This window comes from Ochlerotatus camptorhynchus, unplaced genomic scaffold (assembly GCF_037179485.1).
Source record: "Ochlerotatus camptorhynchus isolate MF236.1 unplaced genomic scaffold, CSIRO-AGI_Acam_v1.1 ptg000323l, whole genome shotgun sequence".
Lineage (NCBI taxonomy): Eukaryota > Metazoa > Arthropoda > Insecta > Diptera > Culicidae > Ochlerotatus > Ochlerotatus camptorhynchus.
In genome coordinates this window covers 403,234-425,712 of record NW_027040811.1, presented here as the reverse complement: position 1 = coordinate 425,712, position 22,479 = coordinate 403,234, and the positions used below count along the sequence as shown (strand labels likewise).

General features: G+C 41.8%; 1 protein-coding gene across 2 annotated transcripts in view; it reads right to left on the bottom strand.

The window, feature by feature from the left end:
* pasilla (RNA-binding protein Nova-1-like protein passilla) overlaps positions 1 to 22,261 on the bottom strand; it is a 273,138-nt gene extending 250,877 nt beyond the window's left edge. The window contains exon 1 of one of the 2 annotated variants that reach the window (XM_065229803.1): positions 20,997 to 22,261. In XM_065229803.1, the coding sequence (XP_065085875.1) occupies positions 20,997 to 21,120 (124 nt within the window). In that variant the 5' untranslated portion in view covers positions 21,121 to 22,261. The remainder of the gene's footprint in view (positions 1 to 20,996) is intronic. The other variant, XM_065229801.1, reaches the window with a different exon arrangement.
* Positions 22,262 to 22,479: the final 218 nt, after the last annotated feature.

Here is a 22,479-nt window from a genome sequence, read left to right as displayed (position 1 = left end):
TTTTTCTCGATTTATTTCGGGAATTTGGGAAATTTTCCTGGTTGAAATCGATGAAAAAAAGGTTGATTAAATGTCATTTATCCTCGAAGTTTAAAAAAGATTTTAAAAATGTCGATTATCACTTTTTTGGATTTTTCTCAAATTATTTCCGGAATTTTGGAAATGTTCCTGGTTGAAATTGAAAAAAAAACAAAGATTAAAAAAATGTCTATTATCAATTTTTCGGAATTTTCCCCCGATTTATTCCCAGCATTTTGGAAATTTTCCTGGTGGAAATCGAAGAAAAAAAAATTAATGAATGTCGATTATCAATTTTCCGGTTTTTTCTCGATTTATTTCCGGAATTTTGGAAATCTTCCTGGTTTAATCGAAGAAAAAAAGATTTAAAAATGTCGATTATCAATTTTCCGGATTTTTTTTTTTCAAATTATTTCCGGAATTTTCGAAATGTACCTGGTTGAAATTGAAGAAAAAAAGATTTAAAAAATGTCGATTAACAATTCTACGGAATTTTCGCCCGGTTTATTCCTAGAATTTTTGAAATTTTCTTGGTTGAAATCGAAGAAAAAAAAAAGAGTGATTAAATGTCGTTTGTCAATTTTCCGGGTTTTTCTCGATTCATTTCCGGAATTTTGGAAATTTTCCTGGTTGAAACCGAAGAAAAAAAATAAGAATTTAATAAATGTCGATTATCAATTTTTCCGATTTTTCACACTTTATTTCCGGAATTTTGGAAATCTTCCTGGTTTAAATCGAAGAAAACAAAAATTAATATAAGTCGATTATAAATTTCCCGGGTTTTTCTCAATTTATTTCCGGAATTTTGGAAATTTTCCTGGTGGAAATCGAGTAAAATAAATGTCGATTGCAAATATTCCGGATTTTCGTTGAATTATTTCTGGAATTTTGGAAATTTTCGTGGTTGAAATCGAAGAAACAAAGATTTAATAAATGCCGTTTATCTATTTCTCGATTTATTAACAGAATTTTGGAAATTTTCCTGGTTGAAATCGAAGAAAATGTGGTTTATAAATTTTCCGGGATTTCCTCGATTTATTTCCGGAATTTTGGAAAAGTTCCTGGTTGAAATCGAAGAATAAAAGATTTAATAAATTCCGATTATTAATTCTCCGGATTTTTCTCGATTTATTCCCAGAATTTTGGAAATGTTCTTGGTTGAAATCGAAGAAAATAGATTTAATAAATGTCGTTTATTAATTTTCCAGGTTTTCCTCGATTTTTTTCGGGAATTTTGGAAATCTTCTTGGTTTAAATCGAGGGAAAAAAGATTTTAAAATGTCGATTATCAATTTTCCGGATTTTACTCAAATTATTTCCGGTTTTTTGGAAATGTTCCTGGTTGAAATTGAAGAAACAAAGACTTAAAAATTGTCGATTTTCATTTTTACGAAATTTTCCCCTGATTTATTCCCAGAATTTTGGAAATTTTCCTGGTGGAAATCGAAGAAACAAATATTTAAAAAATTTCGATTATCAATTTTAAGGAATTTTCCCCCGATTTATTCCCAGAATTTTGGAAATCGGTGGAAATAAAAAAAAAAAGATTTAATGAATATCGATTATTAATTTTTCGGATTTTTCTCGATTTTTTCCGGAATTTTGGAAGTTTTCCTCACTGAAATCGAAGAAAAAAAGATTTAATAAATGCCGAAAATCAATTTTCCGGATTTTTCTCGATTTATTTCCGGAATTTCGGAAATCGTTCTGGTTGAAATCGAAGAAAAAAATATTTTACAAATGTCGTTTATAAATTGTTGAAATCGACGAAAAAGAGATTTAATAAATGGCGACTATCAATTTTCCAAATTTTTCTCGATTTATTTCCAAAATTTTGGAAACTTTCCTGGTTGAAATCGAAGAAAAGAAGATGTGATAAATGTCGATTATCAATTTTACGGATTTTTTTTTTGATTTATTATTGGAATTTTGGAATTTTTTCTGGTTGAAATCGATGAAAAAAAGATGGATTAAATGTCGTTTATCAATTTTCCGGGGTTTTCTCGATTTATTACCAGAATTTTGGAAATCTTCCTGGTTTAAATCGAAGAACAAAAGATTTTAAAAATGTTGATTATCAATTTTACGGATTTTTTTTTTCGATTTATTATTGGAATTTTGGAATTTTTTCTGGTTGAAATCGATGAAAAAAGATGGATTAAATGTCGTTTATCAATTTTCCGGGGTTTTCTCGATTTATTACCAGAATTTTGGAAATCTTCCTGGTTTAAATCGAAGAACAAAAGATTTAAAAATGTCGCTTATCAATTTTCCGAGTTTTTCTCGATTTATTTCTGGAATTTTGGAAACTTTCCTGGTTAAAATCAGAGAAATCTTTTTTAATAAGTGTCGATTAGGAATTTCCCGGATTTTTCTCAATTTATTTCCGGAATTTTTGAAGATTTCTTGGTTGAAATCGAATAAAACAAAAATTAAAATATGTCGATTATGAATTTCCCGGGTTTTTCTCAATTTATTTCCGGAATTTTGGAAATTTTCCTGGCGGAAATCGAGGAAAAAAGATTTAATAAATGTCATTGCAAATTTTCCGGATTTTCGTCGAATTATTTCTGGAATTTTGGAAATTTTCCTGGTTAAAATCGAAGAAACAAAGATTTAATAAATGCCGTTTATCTATTTCTCGATTTATTAACAGAATTTTGGAAATGTTCCTGATTGAAATCGAAGAAAATGTGGTTTATAAATTTTCCGGGATTTCCTCGATTTATTTCCGGAATTTTGGAAATGTTCCTGGTTGAAATCGAAGAAAATAGATTTAATAAATGTCGTTTATCAATTTTCCAGGTTTTCCTCGATTTATTTCGGGAATTTTGGAAATCTTCCCGGTTGAAATCAAAGAAAAAAGATTCAATAAATGTCGATTGTAAATTTTCTGGATTTTTCTCGATTTATTTCAGGAATTTGGGAATTTTTCCTGGTTGAAATCGATGAAAAAAGATGGATTAAAGGCCGTTTATCAATTTTCCGGGTTTTCCTCGATTTATTTCCAGAATTTTGGAAATCTTCCTGGTTTAAATCGACGAACAAAAGATTTTAAAAATGTCGATTATCAATTTTACGGAATTTCCCCCGACTTATTCCCAGAATTTTGGAAATTTTCCTGGTTGAAATCGAAGAAAAAAGGATTTAATAAATGTGGATTATCAATTTTCCGAGAATTTTTGAAATTTTCCTGGTGGAAATCGAAGATAAAAGGATTTAATAAATGTGGATTATCAATTATCAGAGTTTTTCTAGATTTATTTCCTGATATATTCCCGGAATTTTGGAAATATTTCCGATTGAAATCGAAGAGAAAGCAGATTAAATAAATTTATTGGTTGCGTTGAATGGAATAGAACGGCCGACTGAGGTTCGAGAGCGTATAATTAGTAGCGCTTCAAAGCTGGAATTGGACCAGAATTTATCAAATATAATCCACCAGTAACCAATCGTAAGAACTTACAATTCAGTTTGTCCTACTAAGTTGGAACTCAGCTGACAATTCTTGCCAGCTTCAATCCTATCCAACAGTTACAACAGCTCCTTCCTTCAACAATCCAAATTTATGATTATGATTTACTTATAGCATCTACAGACCGCCATTTCCTTGCGAAACAAACTACATCTCACTCTACACTTCAAACCAATCCGTAAACGTAAAACTAGCATATTTTAATTATTTCTCAACCAATTCACTGCGAGTACAATACACAGGCTCAATTCTCTTCGAAAAATAGAATAATAGAAAATTATGTTGAATGCCGGAACCCAAGCGTCGTTGGTCCGTTTGACATGTATGCTGAAGGTCACCCGTAGCAATGGGCGCTCCCGTTACGATCGGTAGGCAGTGCAGCCAACTCCACGGCTGCTGCTTCGACATCCTCATCTGCACTTCTAGAGCCTACATCCAGTAGAGCAAGCTTTGCCGCTGGTCTACGTAGAATGCCGTCGGTGCCTAAGAACGTCTGAACTACCCGTCCACGCATCCAGTTGTTGCGCTCGCTGTCGTTGACTATCTGCACGAAGTCACCTTCTTGTAGTGGCCGAACATCCGCGAACCACTTCGGTTGTCTCTGTATCGCACTGGCAGGTACTCCACAGTCCAGCGATACTAGAAACGGTTCAGCTTTGGCTTGATTCGATCCCACATATCCTTCAAATGATGCTGAGGCTGACCTTGTGCTTCATTCGGTTGATTAGCTTCCCGTTAAAAAATGGTTCGGCGTCAATGCTTCTGACTCCGCAGAGTCCAGGGGCAGGTTGGTCAGAGGTCTTGAATTTACGATATTGTTCGCTTCCACGACCAGTGTTTGTAATCCCTCATCCCATGTGTGGGGCACCGAGAGGTATGAAGGTCAACCTCGTCGTTGAATTGGTGAACGTTGATGACAGTCCCTGGCTTATCTGTTCCCGTAGCAGACGTTCAGCTCCCTGGATGTTGGTCCCGTTATCGCTGATGAATTCCACCGGTGAACCACGCAGTCCAACAAAGCGCCGCATATACAAGAAGACGTCGACAAACTGAATGCTATCTCCAGGTGTACCGCACGCACTGTGAGGCACGTAAATAGTGCAATCCATCTCTTGACGCTGGATCTCCCAACTTTCACTAGCAGTGGCCCAAAGTAGTCCAATGCCACGTGACTGAATGGCTAGTCGTGCTGGTGGTAACGGGGCTATTGGCGGGATATTCGGACCTGCGTCCTGTATGCACAGCATGCAGGAACGTGCGAAATTCTTAACTAGCGAACGGAGCTTCGAAATAGCAAACACTTGCCGAATCTCGTTCACGGTAGTTTCCGTGGAAGTTCTGCGGAGAAGAGTGGAAGTCCTGAATTTATAGGTATTTCGTAGAATTATTCCAAGGGAGTTGTGTGGCAAACTTCAAGCAGAAATTTCATGGGGATCGGAAGGAGAACAGCAAGTATCATTCTGAAAATAATTCAAATAGAATTATTAACAGAATTTAAAGGGCTTCTGAAGATGATTTAAAAGAAATTCAGATTCATAAGAGAACTTCAAGGGCATTCCGAGGAAAACATACCAAAGGAATCGTATTTTGAGAATAAAAAAAGAGAAGATTTAAGGTGAATCGGTCTCTCATTTACACCTCGCAATTTCATACGAAACATACAACAATAGACTGATGCAAAATTTTTCTTTTTCACTCCACAATACTTAAACGATTCCAAATCGGATCCTGAATAACCTCTCAAAATTTGAACCCATTTGGTGAGAAACTGAGATGGCACAAACCATTTGAAGTTTGTATGGGAATTACTATGGTAAAACCAAGATTTTTGTTCATGTCTATCTGATAATTCACCATATCGATCTGCTTCAAAAACTTTCATTTGTACTTGTAGGAAATTTTCCCAGCTACAACTATGCTGAGGACCACTTTTTGATTAAATGCAAGGATCGAAAGTTATCAATGGTTCAATGCGTTGATGTCTTACGATCATGCTCAATCAACTGCTCAGCAGGCAACAGTGGTGTTTCTGGGGTGTTGAATAGGACACAAAAAGCATGGCTACTATGTCACACTGCAAAATACAGTGTTGCCTACAGAGCAGCTGCTTGATCTTGTCATAAGTTTACCAATCTATTAAATAATTAATAACTTTTTCCAGTCTTGTTTTACATAGAAACGATGTTGAGCAAAGTTGTAGCTGAGAAAATTTTCTATAAGAATAGCTATCGAACTGTTTTGCAGCTTAATATGGAAGAAGACTGGAAGGCAATAAACAAAAAGTTGAGATTTCCCATAGTAATTTACATGTAAACTTCAAATGGCTTGTGCGAAGTCTGTTTCTAACCAAATGAGTTGTAACTTTGGGAGGCTAATCAGGACCCGATTTGACACCATTTAAGCACTGTGGAGCGAAAAAGTCAAATTTTGCATCAGTCTAATACAACAAGGAAGAAGTGCAGCAAACAGTGTGAGTTCCTATTTCATTTGTACTGAAGTGATAAAAGATATTACGGCCATCTTTGGACTCTTCAAAGAATCGCCTTAAAAATCGATTCTTGGGCAAGTTCCTGTGGAGAGTTTTAAAAGATTTGAGAAAATTTCGGATTCTCAAGAAAATTTAAAAAAAATTCTAAGGAGAATCCTTAGAAGAGTTTCAAGGGGATTTCAAAGAGTTCCAAGGGTATGTGTTTTAGAAATAGTGAAATTTTCGGATCATAAGTCATATTTCAAATATTCTTCTTCCTCTTTCCATCCAAAAAATTGTCATCCACTAGTTCTCGAGAAGATCGCGAGTATGCGGTTCAATTTCTTTAACTTTAGATTTAAGACATTAATAATGTATAACGCAAATAACCTGGCTCTGTAAAGTTTATTCGATTGAGCCGGTACAAATAAAATAATTTAAAAAAAAAGTACCCCATGATCATTCTGAGCAGGCTTTCCAGGTAATTTTGGGAAAGCAATTGAAGAATAAACTTATAAGTTGATTTTTGTTGAAATCTCCATGGCTCAGAGAAGCTCCAAGATTGCTACTAGGCAACCGAGATCCTTACATCACAACAAGCAAATTTCAACACACAAATTGCCGGAACCTTACGGATTCATGTGAGTAAGTAAGATCGTTTAAGGTGTCTTTCAAGCCCTTCTTCAGTGACTCCGGTTTTAAATTTCACGAAGAAATCTTAAATAAAGAGGCTACCCACGAACAAGTCTTATCACACACTAAGCACCGTACCCGTGGTTTTGGCATTCCTAATCTCACTTAGAATGTATTTCTAGCGTTCAGAATCATAACGGCCTAACTACGATAGTGTATTCTCTTCATCGATTTTCTCTTTTGTCAATACTAGATAGAGCTGGAATTAGGGCGGAACAGCCTTTGTAAACAATGCCTTCTCTCGTTGATTTCTCGGAATTCAAGGCACGCCTACACAAACCAACACATCCATCGGGTACGAGAAGTCTTCCTCTACTCAATGGTGATGTTGATTTCAGTGCTGTTAATTTTCATATCATTCGATTGAAGATGAACCAAAAACAACCATCCAATCAATTCTGTGAAAACGAATTCTCACGTGACCATAGTTTGAAGAGCCCCTTTCTCATTCGAAGCTCATTGTCACTGTCAATTGAGTCACTCACTATCATTTGATATACAACAGTGGAGTATGGAAGAAACCCAGGAAAATGGTCCCGAACAGACAAGTCGACCCGATGTCGGATCAATGTAAGGCAAATTTAAGGTCAATGTCAACCCAATGTCGTGTTGTTGTCGGGTCAATTTTTTGATTTATGTCGGGTCAACATCGGGTTGGGGTTGGGTAGCAGTCAGGTTGGTGTCGGGTTGACTTAGCTTTTTCGCCGGAATGACTAAGCAACTGATACCACCCATTCGAAGGAGGTCCCCTTTGATAGCGGATAGCTGCTTTTCTCATTTTCATCAAAAACGTTCAATTGATTTTGAGAATTTACAGCACTGGTCGATTTGCCAGAGAGAGCCATGGTTTCCGAGAAATCATCGAGAGAAGTCATTGTTTACAAAAGCTGTTACGCCCTAATTCCAGTTCTATCTAGAATAGCTCATCAGGATTATCCTTGCTCGGTGAGTTTGATGTTGCTGTGGCTAGTTATTACAACCTTCTATTAAACTGTATTGGACCTGACCTGACTGTGGTAATGCTAAAAGAAAATCGATGAAGAGAATCGAGTATCTCAGTTAGGCCCTTATGATTCTAAACGCTAGCTTTATTTTAATTGTTGATTACTGATCACTATTGGCAACACTGCCAGCGCTTCTCGTATCTTAATTTTTCCCTCTCTCTCTGAGAGATAAAACACGTGGTTATTTAACGGTAGAACGTGGCAATTTTGAATTTGGACCACTTGACCTCAGACCTTAGGGACACTGTTGACGGAATCCAATTCAAAAGCAGCATCTCATTTAATGTTCAGATCTGTATGATTTCCGGATGGCGAGATCAGTGCCGTTAAAAACGCGACGTGTATGAATGCGTTGAACTTTCACAATAAGTGGACTCTTTTGACTGCATCGATCTGAGTTCAATGGATGATAAAGCTAATGAAATGTTGTTGTCATGATTTGTCACCGGGTTCCGGAGGTACGGTAAGAGGAAATTTGGTTATTTTTGGTTTTTCCTACAAACGACAACCCCCTTCAGGATAGTTGCAACTGACAAACCAGCAGTATCTAACTAGGTCGAACTAGTCACAAAAAGTTCTAACCTCAAACTCAAAGCTCGTCAGCGGGGCCGTGACATGTCAAACTGAAACGTACGTGCTCCAACTTTCAAGACGACCCAAATGATGCACTGGAGATGGGAGAAAGTTCACGACACGTCCGAGTACATCTTTCAATACCGACAAGAAGAATGTTCGGCTCTGTTTATTTAAACTAACATTCCACTTGAACCGATGTGAGTCAGTCAGACTTCGCTTCAAACGTCAATCAGATAGTATTCTCGCACCCCGCATTTCCCATGTTCGCGTTGAACCATCGCATTACTCATACCTTGCCATCTTTTATCGTTCTGAACCCGAGATAACCCAGCAGGCCCAGACAGAGAGACAGAGACCGGAGAGATAGAAGGAGAGCGAAATAATATGATTCAGTTGTCAACGATTTCTTCGCACTTTCGTTTCGGTCAAGGGGCAAGACAACTTCGATATGTTTGAAATTATCATCGAATATTTCTAAATATCAACGAAACCTAGGGTAAGCGTGCCAGTTATGGCACTAGTGGTCCAGGTTTTGGCACTAGGCTCTAACTCAAATTTGTAATGAATTTTCGAATTTTATTTGCGTAGATAGATGACCGAAAAACAGGCTCACACGCCCTATTCCAGTATTTTCAAAAGCTAATAAATGTAAAACATAGCGCTTTTTGTCCAGAACAGCGCTTGTTTACTGATTCTTTTGTTTACTTCAGTCAAGAAATTGAAAATACCAAACAAATATTTGGACAAGTTGTCCCGCCCCTCACGATTTCGGCTTTAAAATTATCGCTGGTGCAAAACGATAGCACAGCGGCAGCAAGAAAACAATTGCCAAAATAATCGCTCGTGCAGGGGGAAAAAAAAACAAAAGAAATCACATCAAAGCAACCCATGAGATTGTGCCATTCGTTTGACGTTGAATAATGGTCGCCTCCTGCTCGTTCGCCGATCACTGTGGGGCCGTCTCTAGCTCCCCCCCTCAGGCGACCGATTGCCGCGCGATGAACCGACCGTTCTTCGAAATAACTATGCCAAATTGAATGAATATTATTTATAAAATTTTCGCTTTCATTCTTTTCTCAGTTCTCTCGTGAGTGTTGGTGTACTGCTAGAGGTGCTGCTATAGGTACCGAGTTGACTCACACCCAGGGATGCCAGGTATATTTAGAAAAAAATGTTCAACGAGATGGACGAAATGTCTTCTCATGTCTTTCGACACTGCTTTTCAAATTTCCGACCAAGATTGAGGGGGGGGAGGAGGGGGATTGTGTTCATTATTTCGTAGAACTTTCGAGAACTACGTAGGTCAGGGAAGCTAACTAGAAGTGTAGCTAATTTTGAAGATGTAAACCTAACTTTGTAGAAGTTTAGTTAACTTGTAGAAGCTTTACGAACTTTGTTGAATTTCAGAGGCAAATTTTCTAGAAGTTCGTTTAGCTTGGTAAAATTTCATGAAACTGTGTAGAATGTTAGCGAACTTCAGAGAAATTTAGTTAATTTTATAGAAACTCTGGGAGCTTCGTTGAAATTCACGGATTTATTCCTAATTTTAGGGAACTTCATAAAACTTCAGAAATTCGGGATACTTCTTACAGTTTCAGAGGACTTCGTAGACATTTGCAAAACTTTGAAAACAATCAGGAATTTTCGTGGATATGGCCACCGTAGAACCGGTTCTGGACATTCCGGATTACGGTTCCACTTGTGAAAGACGCGACTGGACAGTTGCTCACCGACCAGTTGAAACGTTGGTTTGAGCACTTTGAATCGAAGTTTCAACGGTCAACCAACCATCAACATCTCGGCATGATCCGCCAAGGGTGAGGCGCGCTACTCGCGTCAACGCTGAAACTCCATCATTGCAGGAGATAGAAGCAGCCATCCGAAGTATGAAATCCAACAAAGCCCCGGGGGTCGATCGCATATCAGCAGAGATGCTCAAAGCTGACCCCATGCTATCCTCACAAATGTTGCATCGACTATTCGTCAGTATCTGGGACACCGCGACTTGGTAAAAGTCCCCAAGAAGGAAGATCCAACTGTATGCGACAACTGGCGAGGCATCATGTTACTGTGTATTGTTCTCAAAGTTCTGTGTACAGTTATCCTCAATCGGATACAGGAGAAGATCGACGCGACTCTCCGACGACACAGCAGGCAGGATTCGGTGCTGGAAGATCATGTGTGGATCATAATGTCACGCTCCGCATCATCTTGGAGCAGGTCAATGAGTTCCAAGAGTCCCTGTACTTGTACGACCGACTAAACCACGAAAACTTGTGGGGCGCTCTGAGACGCAAGGGAGTCCCTGATAAGATCGTCAACCTCATCGAAGCGCAGTACAAGGCTTTCTCATGCAGATTGTTGCACAACGGAGCTTTGTCTGACCCGATTCGGGTAATCGCGGGTGTGAGGCAAGGATGTATATTATCACCGCTACTGTTCCTCATGGTAATCGACGAGATCATGGTTGGAGCCGTTGACCGTGTACCGAACCGTGGGTTGCTGTGGCAGCCTATTACCATGGAGCATCTCAACGACTTCGATTTGGCTGATGATGTTGCGAGTAAGCTCGACGACCTTGTGGAACGCTCCTCTGAAGCAGGTCTAACCATCAACAAAAACAAGACCAAATCGTTGAAAGTCGAAAGCTTCCAAAATCTTGGCAGCCAGATAGCGTCGGACGGCGGCACAAAGAGCGACATAGGTGCACGGATTCAGAAGGCGAGGGCTGCTTTTGCCAGTTTGCGAAATGTATGGAGAGCTAATCAGATCAGTCGACGCACCATAATCCGAATTTTTAACTCGAACGTGAAGTCTGTGCTGTTATACGTGGTGTGTATCAGCGGAGAACACTCAAAAGCTGCAGGTCTTCATCAACCGATGCCTGCGGTATATAATTCGTGCCTGGTGGCCTCACAACTGGATCTCGAATGCCGAGCTCCATCGTCGATGTAATCAGAAGCCGATAGAGACAGAAATTCGTGAACGGAAGTGGAGATGGGTCGGCCACACACTACGACAGAGCGGAAACGAAATCTGCAAGCAAGCACTGGACTGGAATCCAGCAGGACATCGCAGCAGAGGCAGACCCAGAGGCTCGTGGCGGCGGAGCCTAAACAGTGAAATTAAGAACGTTGACCGAAATTTGACTTGGGCACAGGTCAAGGCCAAAGCTAGTAATCGCCCAGGATGGAAATCTTTCACAAAGGCCCTTTGCACTCCTGGAGGTGCGCAGGATCGTTAAGTAAGTTGGTGAAATTTCATATTTCTCATAACCACCTACTGTGGCAGGAAGGAGAGCTAGAACTTCCAGATAGTTAACCGATGGCCACATACAGGACGAAATGTTTGGAGCAACGACTGTTGAAGTCACCAGCGCTGTTCGAAAATGTTGAACCCGTGCAGATGATCCATTTCAACCAGGACAAAGAGACTGGAAATGAGCGTGTACTCGGCATAATTTGGAGTCCATGTCTCGACTGAACGTCGCGAAGATCTGCAAGGGTCATAAGACATCAACGAAGCGCGTTGTACTGGGAGTTGTGTCATAGGGTTGTTCGATCCGTTGGGACGGCTCTCATGCTTCACCGTACGTGGTTCAGGACTTATGGCGAACGGACTGCGAGTGGCGATGCCTGCTTGGTCAAGTGGAAGCAATGGACGGAGCTATTGCCGTTAGTGGAGAGGTAGGCGGTGAAATGAAGTGCTTGTTGGTGATGTCTCGATCAAAAGTAGCCCCTCTTACGTTAAAATCCAAGAATCGCAAGAATGCTACAAACGATCAAATCCAACCATTCGATTTCCATCAACCGTTGTCTTCTTTGGACGGATTTCGCAACCAGCTCACGCCAACCAGAAGTGAGGACAAGGTCCTCCATTGGATTCAGAAGGAGAGTGGTTTCCTGTAGCAACCAGAAGATTGCTGGCCGACCGAGGGGTTGCCGGATGCATAAACACTGAGCAGAAAATGAAGGCGTACTTCCTGCATCATAAAGGTACAGAGATTCCAGAACCCGTGATCGACGCGTTGGGCGCTGGCGGAAGTTACTGCTTACGTCGTCGGGTTCTTGTGGAGGCAGCCGCAGTTGGAAGCATTCCCAGACGAAGAGGAATGGGTCGCTCAAAGCGAACCAGAAGCCAATGACGATCGAGAGTGGAGTCCATTGTATAAGCTCCTTAAGGGACACTTACCTTACCAATTATTCTAAGGCCTTGTTGTCCTCTGCTGTCCGAAGAAGTCGTCTCCACTCTACTCGATCCATGGCCACACTTCGGCAGCCTCGTAGTCTTCGAAGGGTCCGCAGTTCGCCTTCTACTTGGTCGATCCACCATACCCGCTGCGCGCCTCTTCTTCTTGTTCCTGTTGGGTCGCTTTCTAGAACCATTTTCACTGGGTCGTCGTGCGGAATTCTTACGACGTGCCCAGCCCACCGCAGTCGCCCGATTTTTGCAATGTGGATGGTTCTTCCAGCAGCTGGTGCAATTCGTGGTTCATTCGCCTCCTCCACGTTCCGTCATCCATCTGCTTTCCACCGTAGATGGTACGCAACACCTTCCTTTCGAAAACACCATGCATAGTCCAGGTCTCGTGGCCGAAAAGGACCACCGGTCTAATCAGCGTCTTGTAGACAGTCAACTTCGTGCGACGGCGAATTTTATTCGACCGGAGTCCAAAGTAGGCACGATTCCCTGTCATAATGCGTCTTTGAATTTCTCTGCTGGTATCATTTTCGGCGGTCACCAGTGAGCCCAAATACACGAACTCATCAACCACCTCGATTTCGTCACCGTCGATCTGAACTCGGGCCGGGAGGCTAACATTGTCTTCCCTAGAACCTCTTCCTTTCATGTATTTTGTCTTTGATGCGTTGATGGCAAGTCCAATCCGCCTAGCTTTAGCCTTCAGTCTGATGTACGTTTCCGCCATCGTCTCAAAGTTCCGTGCCATGATGTCGATGACATCGGCGAAGCCAAGAAGCTGGATGGACTTCCTGAAGATCGTGCCACCCGTGTCTATCCCTGCTCTTCTGATCACACCTTCTAACGCGATGTTGAAACTAGCTTTCCCGGTAATATGGAGGAAACTTCCGGAAATTGGAAGAACCTTCGGGGAAAAGTCGAAAGCAACTTCCGAAAGTAGTCGGCGGAAGACACTTCCAGGATAAGCTAGAGGAAACTTGCCGGAGAAATCAGAAGAAACTTTTGGACGTCCTTCCGGGGGAAGTCTGGAGAACCTTCCAAAAGAAGTCGGGAGAAATAAAATCGTAAATCTGCCCAATTGGTGCCCGCGAACAAAGGAGGCGCTTGGTGGCTTGCGAAAATAGCTGACAGCGCAAACGGAGCTCGAGGGGTCCGCGAATTTAGAGTGCATTTGACTGTTTCTGCGATTTGATTGCTCAAAGCTATCGCATCAACATTGTCCGATCAGAACCATTTACACGAGCTTCTGAATGCCGCACACCCACCGGTTGGTTAATGAAACGTGATCCCAGGCAATTTTCCATCGCACTACATTCAGTATTTATTTACCGCACTCTGACTGTTGCGCAGGGGGTTGTCCCGGATAAAAAATGAGACGCTTTGAGAATTTAGTCGTTTTTCGGTCGAATAAAATATCTATTTCACCCAACCCAAGGACGAGAAAATGGTTTTTCCAATATTAAAACGATGAAATTCTCCTTAAAGCGGAGCTACTCAGATTTACTGTCCCGCCCCTTTTTTGTTTTAGTCAGAGGAGCGGAGCAACGGACAAGCGTCTAGAATGAGTTTCTAAAAGAAGATTCTAAAGAAGATCCTAAGAGACGCTTCTAAAAGAAGCTCCTTTTGGAAGCTCATTCTAGACGCTTGCCCGTCGCTCCGCTCCTCTGACTGAAAAACAAACACGAGCAGGACAGTAAATCTGAGAGGCTACTTTAAATGAGCATTCGGTTACGTTTCCACAGCTGCCACCCAAGAGCATTACCGTTTGAAGTTGATTGCTATTTTTGCTCGGGTAGACACTCACTGCCCTGGCTCTACCACGGATGTACGCAAACGAACCTAAATACTGCATGAACACATATCAAAGTGTCGATTTGCTGTGCCGGAGAGTAAACGAAACAAGAAACCGCAGACCTAGTAGCACCTCCTACATTGCATATGGCTGCGGTGCGGGTATGCTGGCTGGGAGTCAGCGTCGTCGTCAGAGCTAGAACACCTTTGTATTCAATGAGTGCACGACAACGACGGGCGGTTTCAAGTGATATATAGCTCCCCTAAGGTGAGCGGTTCCCAATCTTCGCTGGCAGTAGCAAGGGTGTTTCAAAATGTGTGCACAGTGCGGGCACCATTAGGGGAGTCAGTGGCAGGGGGCCATCGTGACTTTAACAATCGACAAAGCTTACTCGGCAACTACAACTAAATCAAATCGCCGGAATTACTCTCATGCACTGAGCATAAACGGCACTCAAGAACTGAGTGAATGTAGCTCAAAATAGCGAAAAGTGAGTATCGTTTACTTTGATAGATGGTTAGTTAACAATGGCAACAACTACGCATTCAGATTTGATCCGTTCAGGTAAATCTGACAGTTGGACAGTAGATTTAGCTGTCACTTTACCGCATTTTCAGTTTAGTTTATTTATTTTTTATTCTCTGCAGAGCACTTCAAAAAAATTATGGAATTCCTTCACGGAAGCTTCCTTCCATAATTCTATTTCAAACTCCCATGAGTTTTGTTTAGAATTTCTGTGCAATTCTGAATTTAAAAATTGTCTTGAATTTCTGCTACCAACTACCTTGAAGATAACCTCTAAATTCTTCTGAAAATTCACATGAATTCTCCTTTGAATTCTCTAGAAATTCCTCTCGGCTTGTTCTTGAAATTGACCTCCCTTAAAAGTTTCTCAGAATTCCTTTGGAATTGTCGTCTCAAACTTCGATTCCCTTGACATTTTTTGCAGAATTCCTTTGGAACTTTCTTAAGAATTCAATTGAAATCATTTTTCAAATTTCTTCAGAATTCAATACCCTTTAGATTTGTTTTTTGAATTCTCATCTGATTTCTCTTGAAATTCTTCTTAGAAATGATTGAGAATGTTCGTTAAACATAGACCAACAATCGTCTACACAACCGTCATGGAATTTACCACGGAACTACCTAAACATTATATTCTGAGCTCTCACAATTGATTTGAAGTTCTAGTCTCTCTTTAAATTCTTTTCTATTTTTTTTTTCACTGAAAACCCTTGGAGTTATATCTGAAATCAATTCTTAAATCTTCTCTAAATATCGTTGAAATATTCTTCAAAATTCTCCTAATTAAATTTTTTGACGTAGGACTACGTCTGTGATTTCTATATAGGGGTACACTTTGTGAAAACCGAAAATGGAACATGTAACGAAATTATGAAAGATTTTGAACGTTAACAACTCAGCTGCCCCTGGACCAATTTCAATAACTTTGTCACCAATCGAACAGAAATATTTCTACGCATCGATAACAATGCTTCCGACTGTTGATTTTCAACAAGAAACTATTGAAAAAGTGGTAAATGTCAAGCATTATTCAAAAGCGTCGAAATAACTAACAAATCCACCAATTACATTCACATGCTGCTTCTCCAACTCAATCATTTTCAGGGCCACCCAGATTTTCCAAAAGAGTTAAATTTCTGAACATGTCCCAACTAAAATTCATATCAAAAGGTTCTTTTCAGGGAAATCATAGTCATACTAAAAAGTATAAATAGAGAAAACCCCGCTCAAATTCCTTTTCCTACACAAGCTCCTGCTGCAGTTAACAAATAGCATTTGTTATATAAGACCACGTAGTCCTACGTAACGATTGCGTACAACCCCATAGGACTGTCCCTTGTAGTTTTTGAAGAGATCTTCCAAAAAATCTAGTCCAATCCAAGGGTCTTACACTTTTCTTAAGGCCCAGAATCCGAAATATATATATTTTCCCGATTTATCATCAAGATTCAAGGGCTTTTCCCTTCTTCTTCGCAATTCGAGCTTATTGCTCTATTATCTAGAACACTAAGTTTAGAGCACGCAATAAGCTAATATCTAGATAGACCTGGAATTAGGGCGTAACAGCTTTGTTAAACAAAGACTTCTCTCGATGATTTCTAGAAAGCCAAGGCTCGCCCACGCAAATCAAGATCACCATCGGATAGGGGAAGCCTTCCCGTATCCGATTGTGATCTTGATTTGCGTGGGCGTACCATGAATTCCTAGAAATCGTCGAGAGAAGTCATTGCTTACAAAAGCTGTTACGCCCTAATTCCAGCTCAATCTAGATATTAGCTTATTGCGTGCTCTCAACTTAGTGTTCTAGATGCACTCTCACAGTCATTAATTGCGAGCTTTCGATGCCTGAACCACTTTTGCATTCGTATAATTGTGTGGCAAATGCAATCATACTCTATGCCCAGGGAAGTCGAGACATTTTCCAACCCGAAACATTCCTAGACCGGACCGGAAATCGAACCCAGCCACCTCCAGCATGGTCTTGCCTTGGTAGCTGCGCCTTTACCGACTGAGCTAAGGGATGCCTTTTCCCAGTGACGTCGAATTCCCGGTTGGTCACTTTGAGTTTATAAGGCAATCTCGCCTTCTATCGGATAACTAGTTAAGCTCTGAACGAATTTGAAAGGAAATGACTAAACAAATGGCTTGAAACGTAAATTTCTCACGAGAAATCAACGTTTAAAGTCGTCATTGTTTAGATTCGACCCATAGGCCCTTTTCACATGTTGCTCTAGATTTGCTTATTTTCTCTATCCGCTGGTTGCACCTTTGTTCAAGCGCGGCGCTACAGTATTCGTTTCTTGGAATCAGGCGAAGTTTTGTTCGAACTTACGAAAATCCGGTTCTTTCGGCAGCTTTCGAAACTCCTGTGGAACTGATGACTTCTTGATACGGCCAGGAGTTTCAAAAATCAAAATCACTAATCACTAAAATCGCTAAAATCATTTCCAGGAACTGCGACAAATTCAGCACAATCGGTAACGAGTTCCCTAAGGTCCAATAGTTTCGAGACTTTATGGCTCCAGCAGTGCAGCATCCGGAGTTTCCGATTTTTCGAAGCTACCCGGGTTGTCACACAACTACTGAAAGCAGCCGGAAAGTGCGTCGTATCTGTAGGACAACCAGTGATCGAAAGAGGACGCTGCAGATACTAGAAGACAGACATGAAGTCTCGTTCGTCTCTGAACGTAGAGATATGCTGGTGTTTGTGTGTGTCGTTTCGCTTGTCAAACGGTTAACCAAGAACCATAGTTGATTCGCTACATGTTGTCTCACGCATATTCCAAACCGGAATTCTAAAAGCTCATGAAGTTTCCCGTCTGTCACGATGTGAAACTTCTTCGAGTTCCGAAAACATTCTAGCTGTTCCGGAACCAGCAAAAAATCCCGGGATTCCATAACGATTTTAGAGCTCCCAGTAGTCTTCAATTCTTTTAAAACGGCGAAAACTTTTGGAGCTTCAGTATCTTCCGTAATTCTTTAATTACTACAAACTTCCAGAATTCCATCAATATCACAAACTTGTAAAACACAGCTGCCACAACTCTCAAAATTTCTGCAGCTCCTGAAACTGACGGAGCTCTAGAAGAAGCGATTACAGCTTCTGGAGCGGCAAAAACTTCCGGAGCTCCTGAATCTTCAGCAACTCTCAAAACTTCTGCAGCTTTTGAAACTGCTGGAACTCCAAAAGAAGCGATTCGAGCTTCTGAAGTGGCAGAAACTTCCGGAACTTCTGGATCTCCAGCACCTCTCAAAACTTCTTCAGCTCCCGAAACTGCTGGAACTCCAGAAGAAGCTTTTCGGGCTTAAGTGGCAGAAACTTCCGAAACTGCTGGATCTCCAGTAACTCTCAAAACTTCTGCAACTTTTGAAACTGCTGGAACTCAAGAAGAAGTGATAACAGCTTCTGGAGCGGCAAAAACTTCCGGAGCTCCTGAATCTTCAGCAACTCTCAAAACTTCTGCAGCTTTTGAAACTGCTGGAACTCCAAAAGAAGCGATTCGAGCTTCTGAAGTGGCAAAAATTTCCTAAACTTCTGGATCTCCAGCAACTCTCAAAACTTCTGCAGCTCCTTAAACTGCTGGAACTCCAGAAGAACCGATTAGAGCTTCTGAAGTGGCAGAAACTTCCAGAGCTCCTGGATCTCCAGTAACTCTCAAAACTTCTGCAACTTTTGAAACTGCTGGAACTCAAGAAGAAGTGATAACAGCTTCTGTAGCGGCAGAAACTTCCGGAGCTCCTGGATCTCCAGCAACTCTCAAAATTTCTGCAGCTTCTAAAACTTCAAGAACTCCAGAAGAAGCGATAACAGCTTCTGGAGTGGCAGAAACTTCCTGAGCTCATGGATCTCCAGCAACTATCAAAACTTCTGCAACTCCTGAAACTGGAAGAACTCAAGAAGAAGCGATAACAGCTTCTGGAGTGGCAGAAACTTCCTGAGCTCATGGATCTCCAGCAACTATCAAAACTTCTGCAACTCCTGAAACTGGAAGAACTCAAGAAGAAGCGATTACAGCTTCTGGAGTGGCAGAAACTTTCGAAACTCCTGAATCTTCAGCAACTCTCAAAACTTCTGCAGCTTTTGAAACTGCTGGAACTCCAGAGGAAGCGATAACAGCTTCTGGAGCGGCAGAGACTTTCGGAGCTCCTGGATGTCCAGCAATTCTCAAAACTTCTGCAGCTCCTGAAACTGCTGGAGCTCCAGAAGAAGGGATAACTGGAGCAACAGAAACTTCGGAAACTTCTGGATCTCCTGCAACTCTCAAAATTTCTGCAGTTCTTAAAACTGCTGGAGCTACAGAAGAAGCGATAACAGCTTCTGGAGCGGTAGAAACTTCATGAGCTCCTGCATCTCCAGCAACTCTCAAAACTTCAACAGCTCCTGAAACTGCTGGAACTCCAGAAGAAGCGATTAGAGCTTCTGAAGTGGCAAAAACTTCCTAAACTTCTGGATCTTCAGCAACTCTCAAAATTTCAGCAGCTCCTGAAACTGCAAGAAGTCAAGAAGAAGCGATTACAGCTTCCGAAACTTCTGGAACTCCAGAAGAAGCGATAACAGCTTCTGGAGTGGCTAGAGATGAACTAGCCTTCGGCTAAAAATCTTTTAAATAAAGAATTAAAAAAAAATCTGGAGTGGCAGAGACTTCCGAAACTTCTGGATCTCCAGCAACTCTCAAAACTTCTGCAGCTTCTGAAACTGCTGGAACTCAAGAAGAAGCGATAACAGCTTCTGGAGAGGCAGAAACTTACGAAACTTCTGGATCTTCAGCAACTTTAAAAGCTTCCGCAGCTCCTGAAACTGCTGGAGCTACAGAAGAAGTAATAACAGCTTCTGGAGCGACAGAAACTTCTGGAACTCCAGCAACTCTCAAAACTTCTGCAGCTCCTGAAACTGCTGGGACTCCAGAAGAAGCGACTCGAGTTTCTGAAGTGGCAGAAACTTCCGGAACTGACACACCACATTGCTTGACAGCTTACAAAAGCTCATTTGAATTCAGCTGCAGAACGGGTAAGACAAATAATCTACTGCGTCGCGGGTGATTTTTCTGCAATCATTTTGGCTGATTTTCACACCGACAAATGAAAACTATTTGCTGGAAGAATGATTGTTACAACTGAGTACTGTCAGAAATGATACAACTCTAGGCCAGCAAATTAAAGAGGCGAAACAACCAAACGTAAATTTCTCGATAATCAACACACACACATTCTAAAATCTATTCTGTACGGTCTGGGGTTGCCTTAACGTTTTGCCAGCATCAATTTCACTGAAAAAAATCGGAACCATCCTTAAATAAACACGAAAAACTCGCCCGCATTTTACACCTCCAAGTCAGGGTTGGAAATAATCAACATTTTTCAAAACGAGAGAACCAAATGGTGACAGCAGTGTATAGAGAGCAGGGAAGCAGCTTTTCGCTCCGCGAATGAGACAGTGAGAGCGAGAATACATGCATGCATGGGAAAAATCACACAATCCACGGTGAAAAAAAATATTGTGAATTTTTTTTTCGATCTGTTTGTGATTAAAGCACTATCAGCTGATGATATAAATATGATGGGTGATGCTGGGTAGGGATGAACGCCGGTTTGCCATCGTCGCGCCGTTCTTACCACCCGTCGATGTCCGTCAAACTGCTGAATGCTGATTGTGCGTGATTGTGATATAGGGTAGATAGATACAATGACGAACGCATGATGGATGAGTTTTTAACTCCGACCGTCTTTTTGTGAACGATTTTCGGATGAATTGAATTTATTTTTTTTTGTTCGAATGCAGTTGTGTTGGTGTCATGACTGATAACCAAAAAAAAAAAAAAAAATAATAAATACGAACGACAGCGAGAGCGATAACATTGCACGTCTCACCACCACCACCGCCACTGCCGTCGTCGCCCGCTGATTGGTTGGATCGTAGTGAGCGGCGGCGGCGTTGAGGCGCTGCTAGGTGATGTGATAAGGGCTGAACCGAGGGGTATTTTGGAACAATTAGAACGAGGGGAATTGATTGATTGATTTCGGTCAGTAGTCAGTAGTATAGCGTTGTGGTGGTGTTGTGCCGATACTCCTCCGTCGTCCCGAACGAGGGTTTTCGGTTGATGAGGATGCGATTATGCGGTGTGTGATATGGGAAAATCAAAAGTTGGAACAAGATGTGCGATGGCTGATGGACCTAACCTTGAAGTGAGTGAATGAATGGGGTGGAGTGGGGGGAAGGTTGGGATTCTCTATTTCGTGACGACTTACCGTTGGTGCTGAAGTGTGAGCGCTTGGAAGTACCATCGTCGGTTCCGTCGTCGAGGGGTCGCTTGCGGGAATCCCCTAGTTCGGGACTAGGACAGGTCGTATCCATCGCGGCATCAGCAGCCATGCTTTGAAGACAATCTACGTGGGAATACACTTTGACGGCTTTCGGGGGATTCCGGTACGGGGTGAAATAGAACAACTCTGCGGGTATGGTGCTATGTTTTGGACCAACGGCTGGTACCGCGAAATTTGCGACGAATGCTTCTTCTCTTCTAAGAGCCACCGTAGGGCACTGGGACTTTCTCCTCTCCTACCGGGATGAGCCTACCGATACTGGTCTTGGGAAATTTCGAGGGTCTCGGAACGCGATAGAGACGAGAACTGCTGTTGCGATGATGGTCACCACTCTCACTGTTCCACACTGCGTGCGCGCTCTCTCGCGGCGAATTCACCAAACGACCAAACACACGACGGACGAGGAGATTCTCTCGCTCCCTTTGATGATGGTCAGCTCGAGATTTCGTCTCGACTCTCACTTTTCTTTTTTGACGTTTAGCCCGTGACGACTAATTCCCGTGCAGGAAGGTTGATTGATTTCACAGAAATTTTCGCACAAAGTTTCAAACTGCATCAATTTCGCACTCACTTGATCACCATTTCCGACGGAACCACATTCGACCACCTTGGAACCACGGGTTACTCAACTTTTCGCAAAGGTTCACCCCTGCTAGCGCACTTTTTTCCTCGGGGAGGTCTACCACAGCAGGCGTACGGGGACAGAATTCTTCCACGGCCAGCTACGAAATCACACAAAAATCCACCACTTTTCGCTCGCGCAGAGGACACACTCTCTTCACCTTTTTTTGGCCTCTTAATTCCCGTGTACTTCAAACTTTATCACACATATGAGCGAGAGCGAGACGCGACACCTATTGCGCAAGTGCACCACTAAACAAGCATTCACACATTCAGCGGAGAAAAAAAAGAAGCGAGCGCGAGTTCGAGAGTCTCTTCTCCCGTCTTTCTGTTTTCCCTTTTGTGATCGCCGTTCGTCCGATCCGATTCGACTGACCAAGAGACACTTTTCGCTTTCTTTCCTTCCTTCCTTTTTGGGATGGTGTTGGCGCTCGCGGACAAACGTGTACTACTGTAGAGGGCTAGTACAGAGTGATGTGTTATGTTGTTGTGAAGCAGCAGCGTTGTGAGCACTGACTGGTCCGGAGCGAGCGAACCGACGACCATTCAACCAACAGCACCGACCAAACGGGGAGTCACTCACACCGACCGAGCACACGTTCCCGAACCCTGCCGAACACTACTTTGAGGCGCAAAACACGTTTTCTGCTGCTCTCTCTCTCTCTGCATGCCTCATTCAACCACCACAGCTACAGAACCATCACCATGTATACACTTTGATTCCGATGATTGGGGCAGCGATGATTATTGTCATTCTTCAAACATTGATTCCCATTCTATTCAAAAA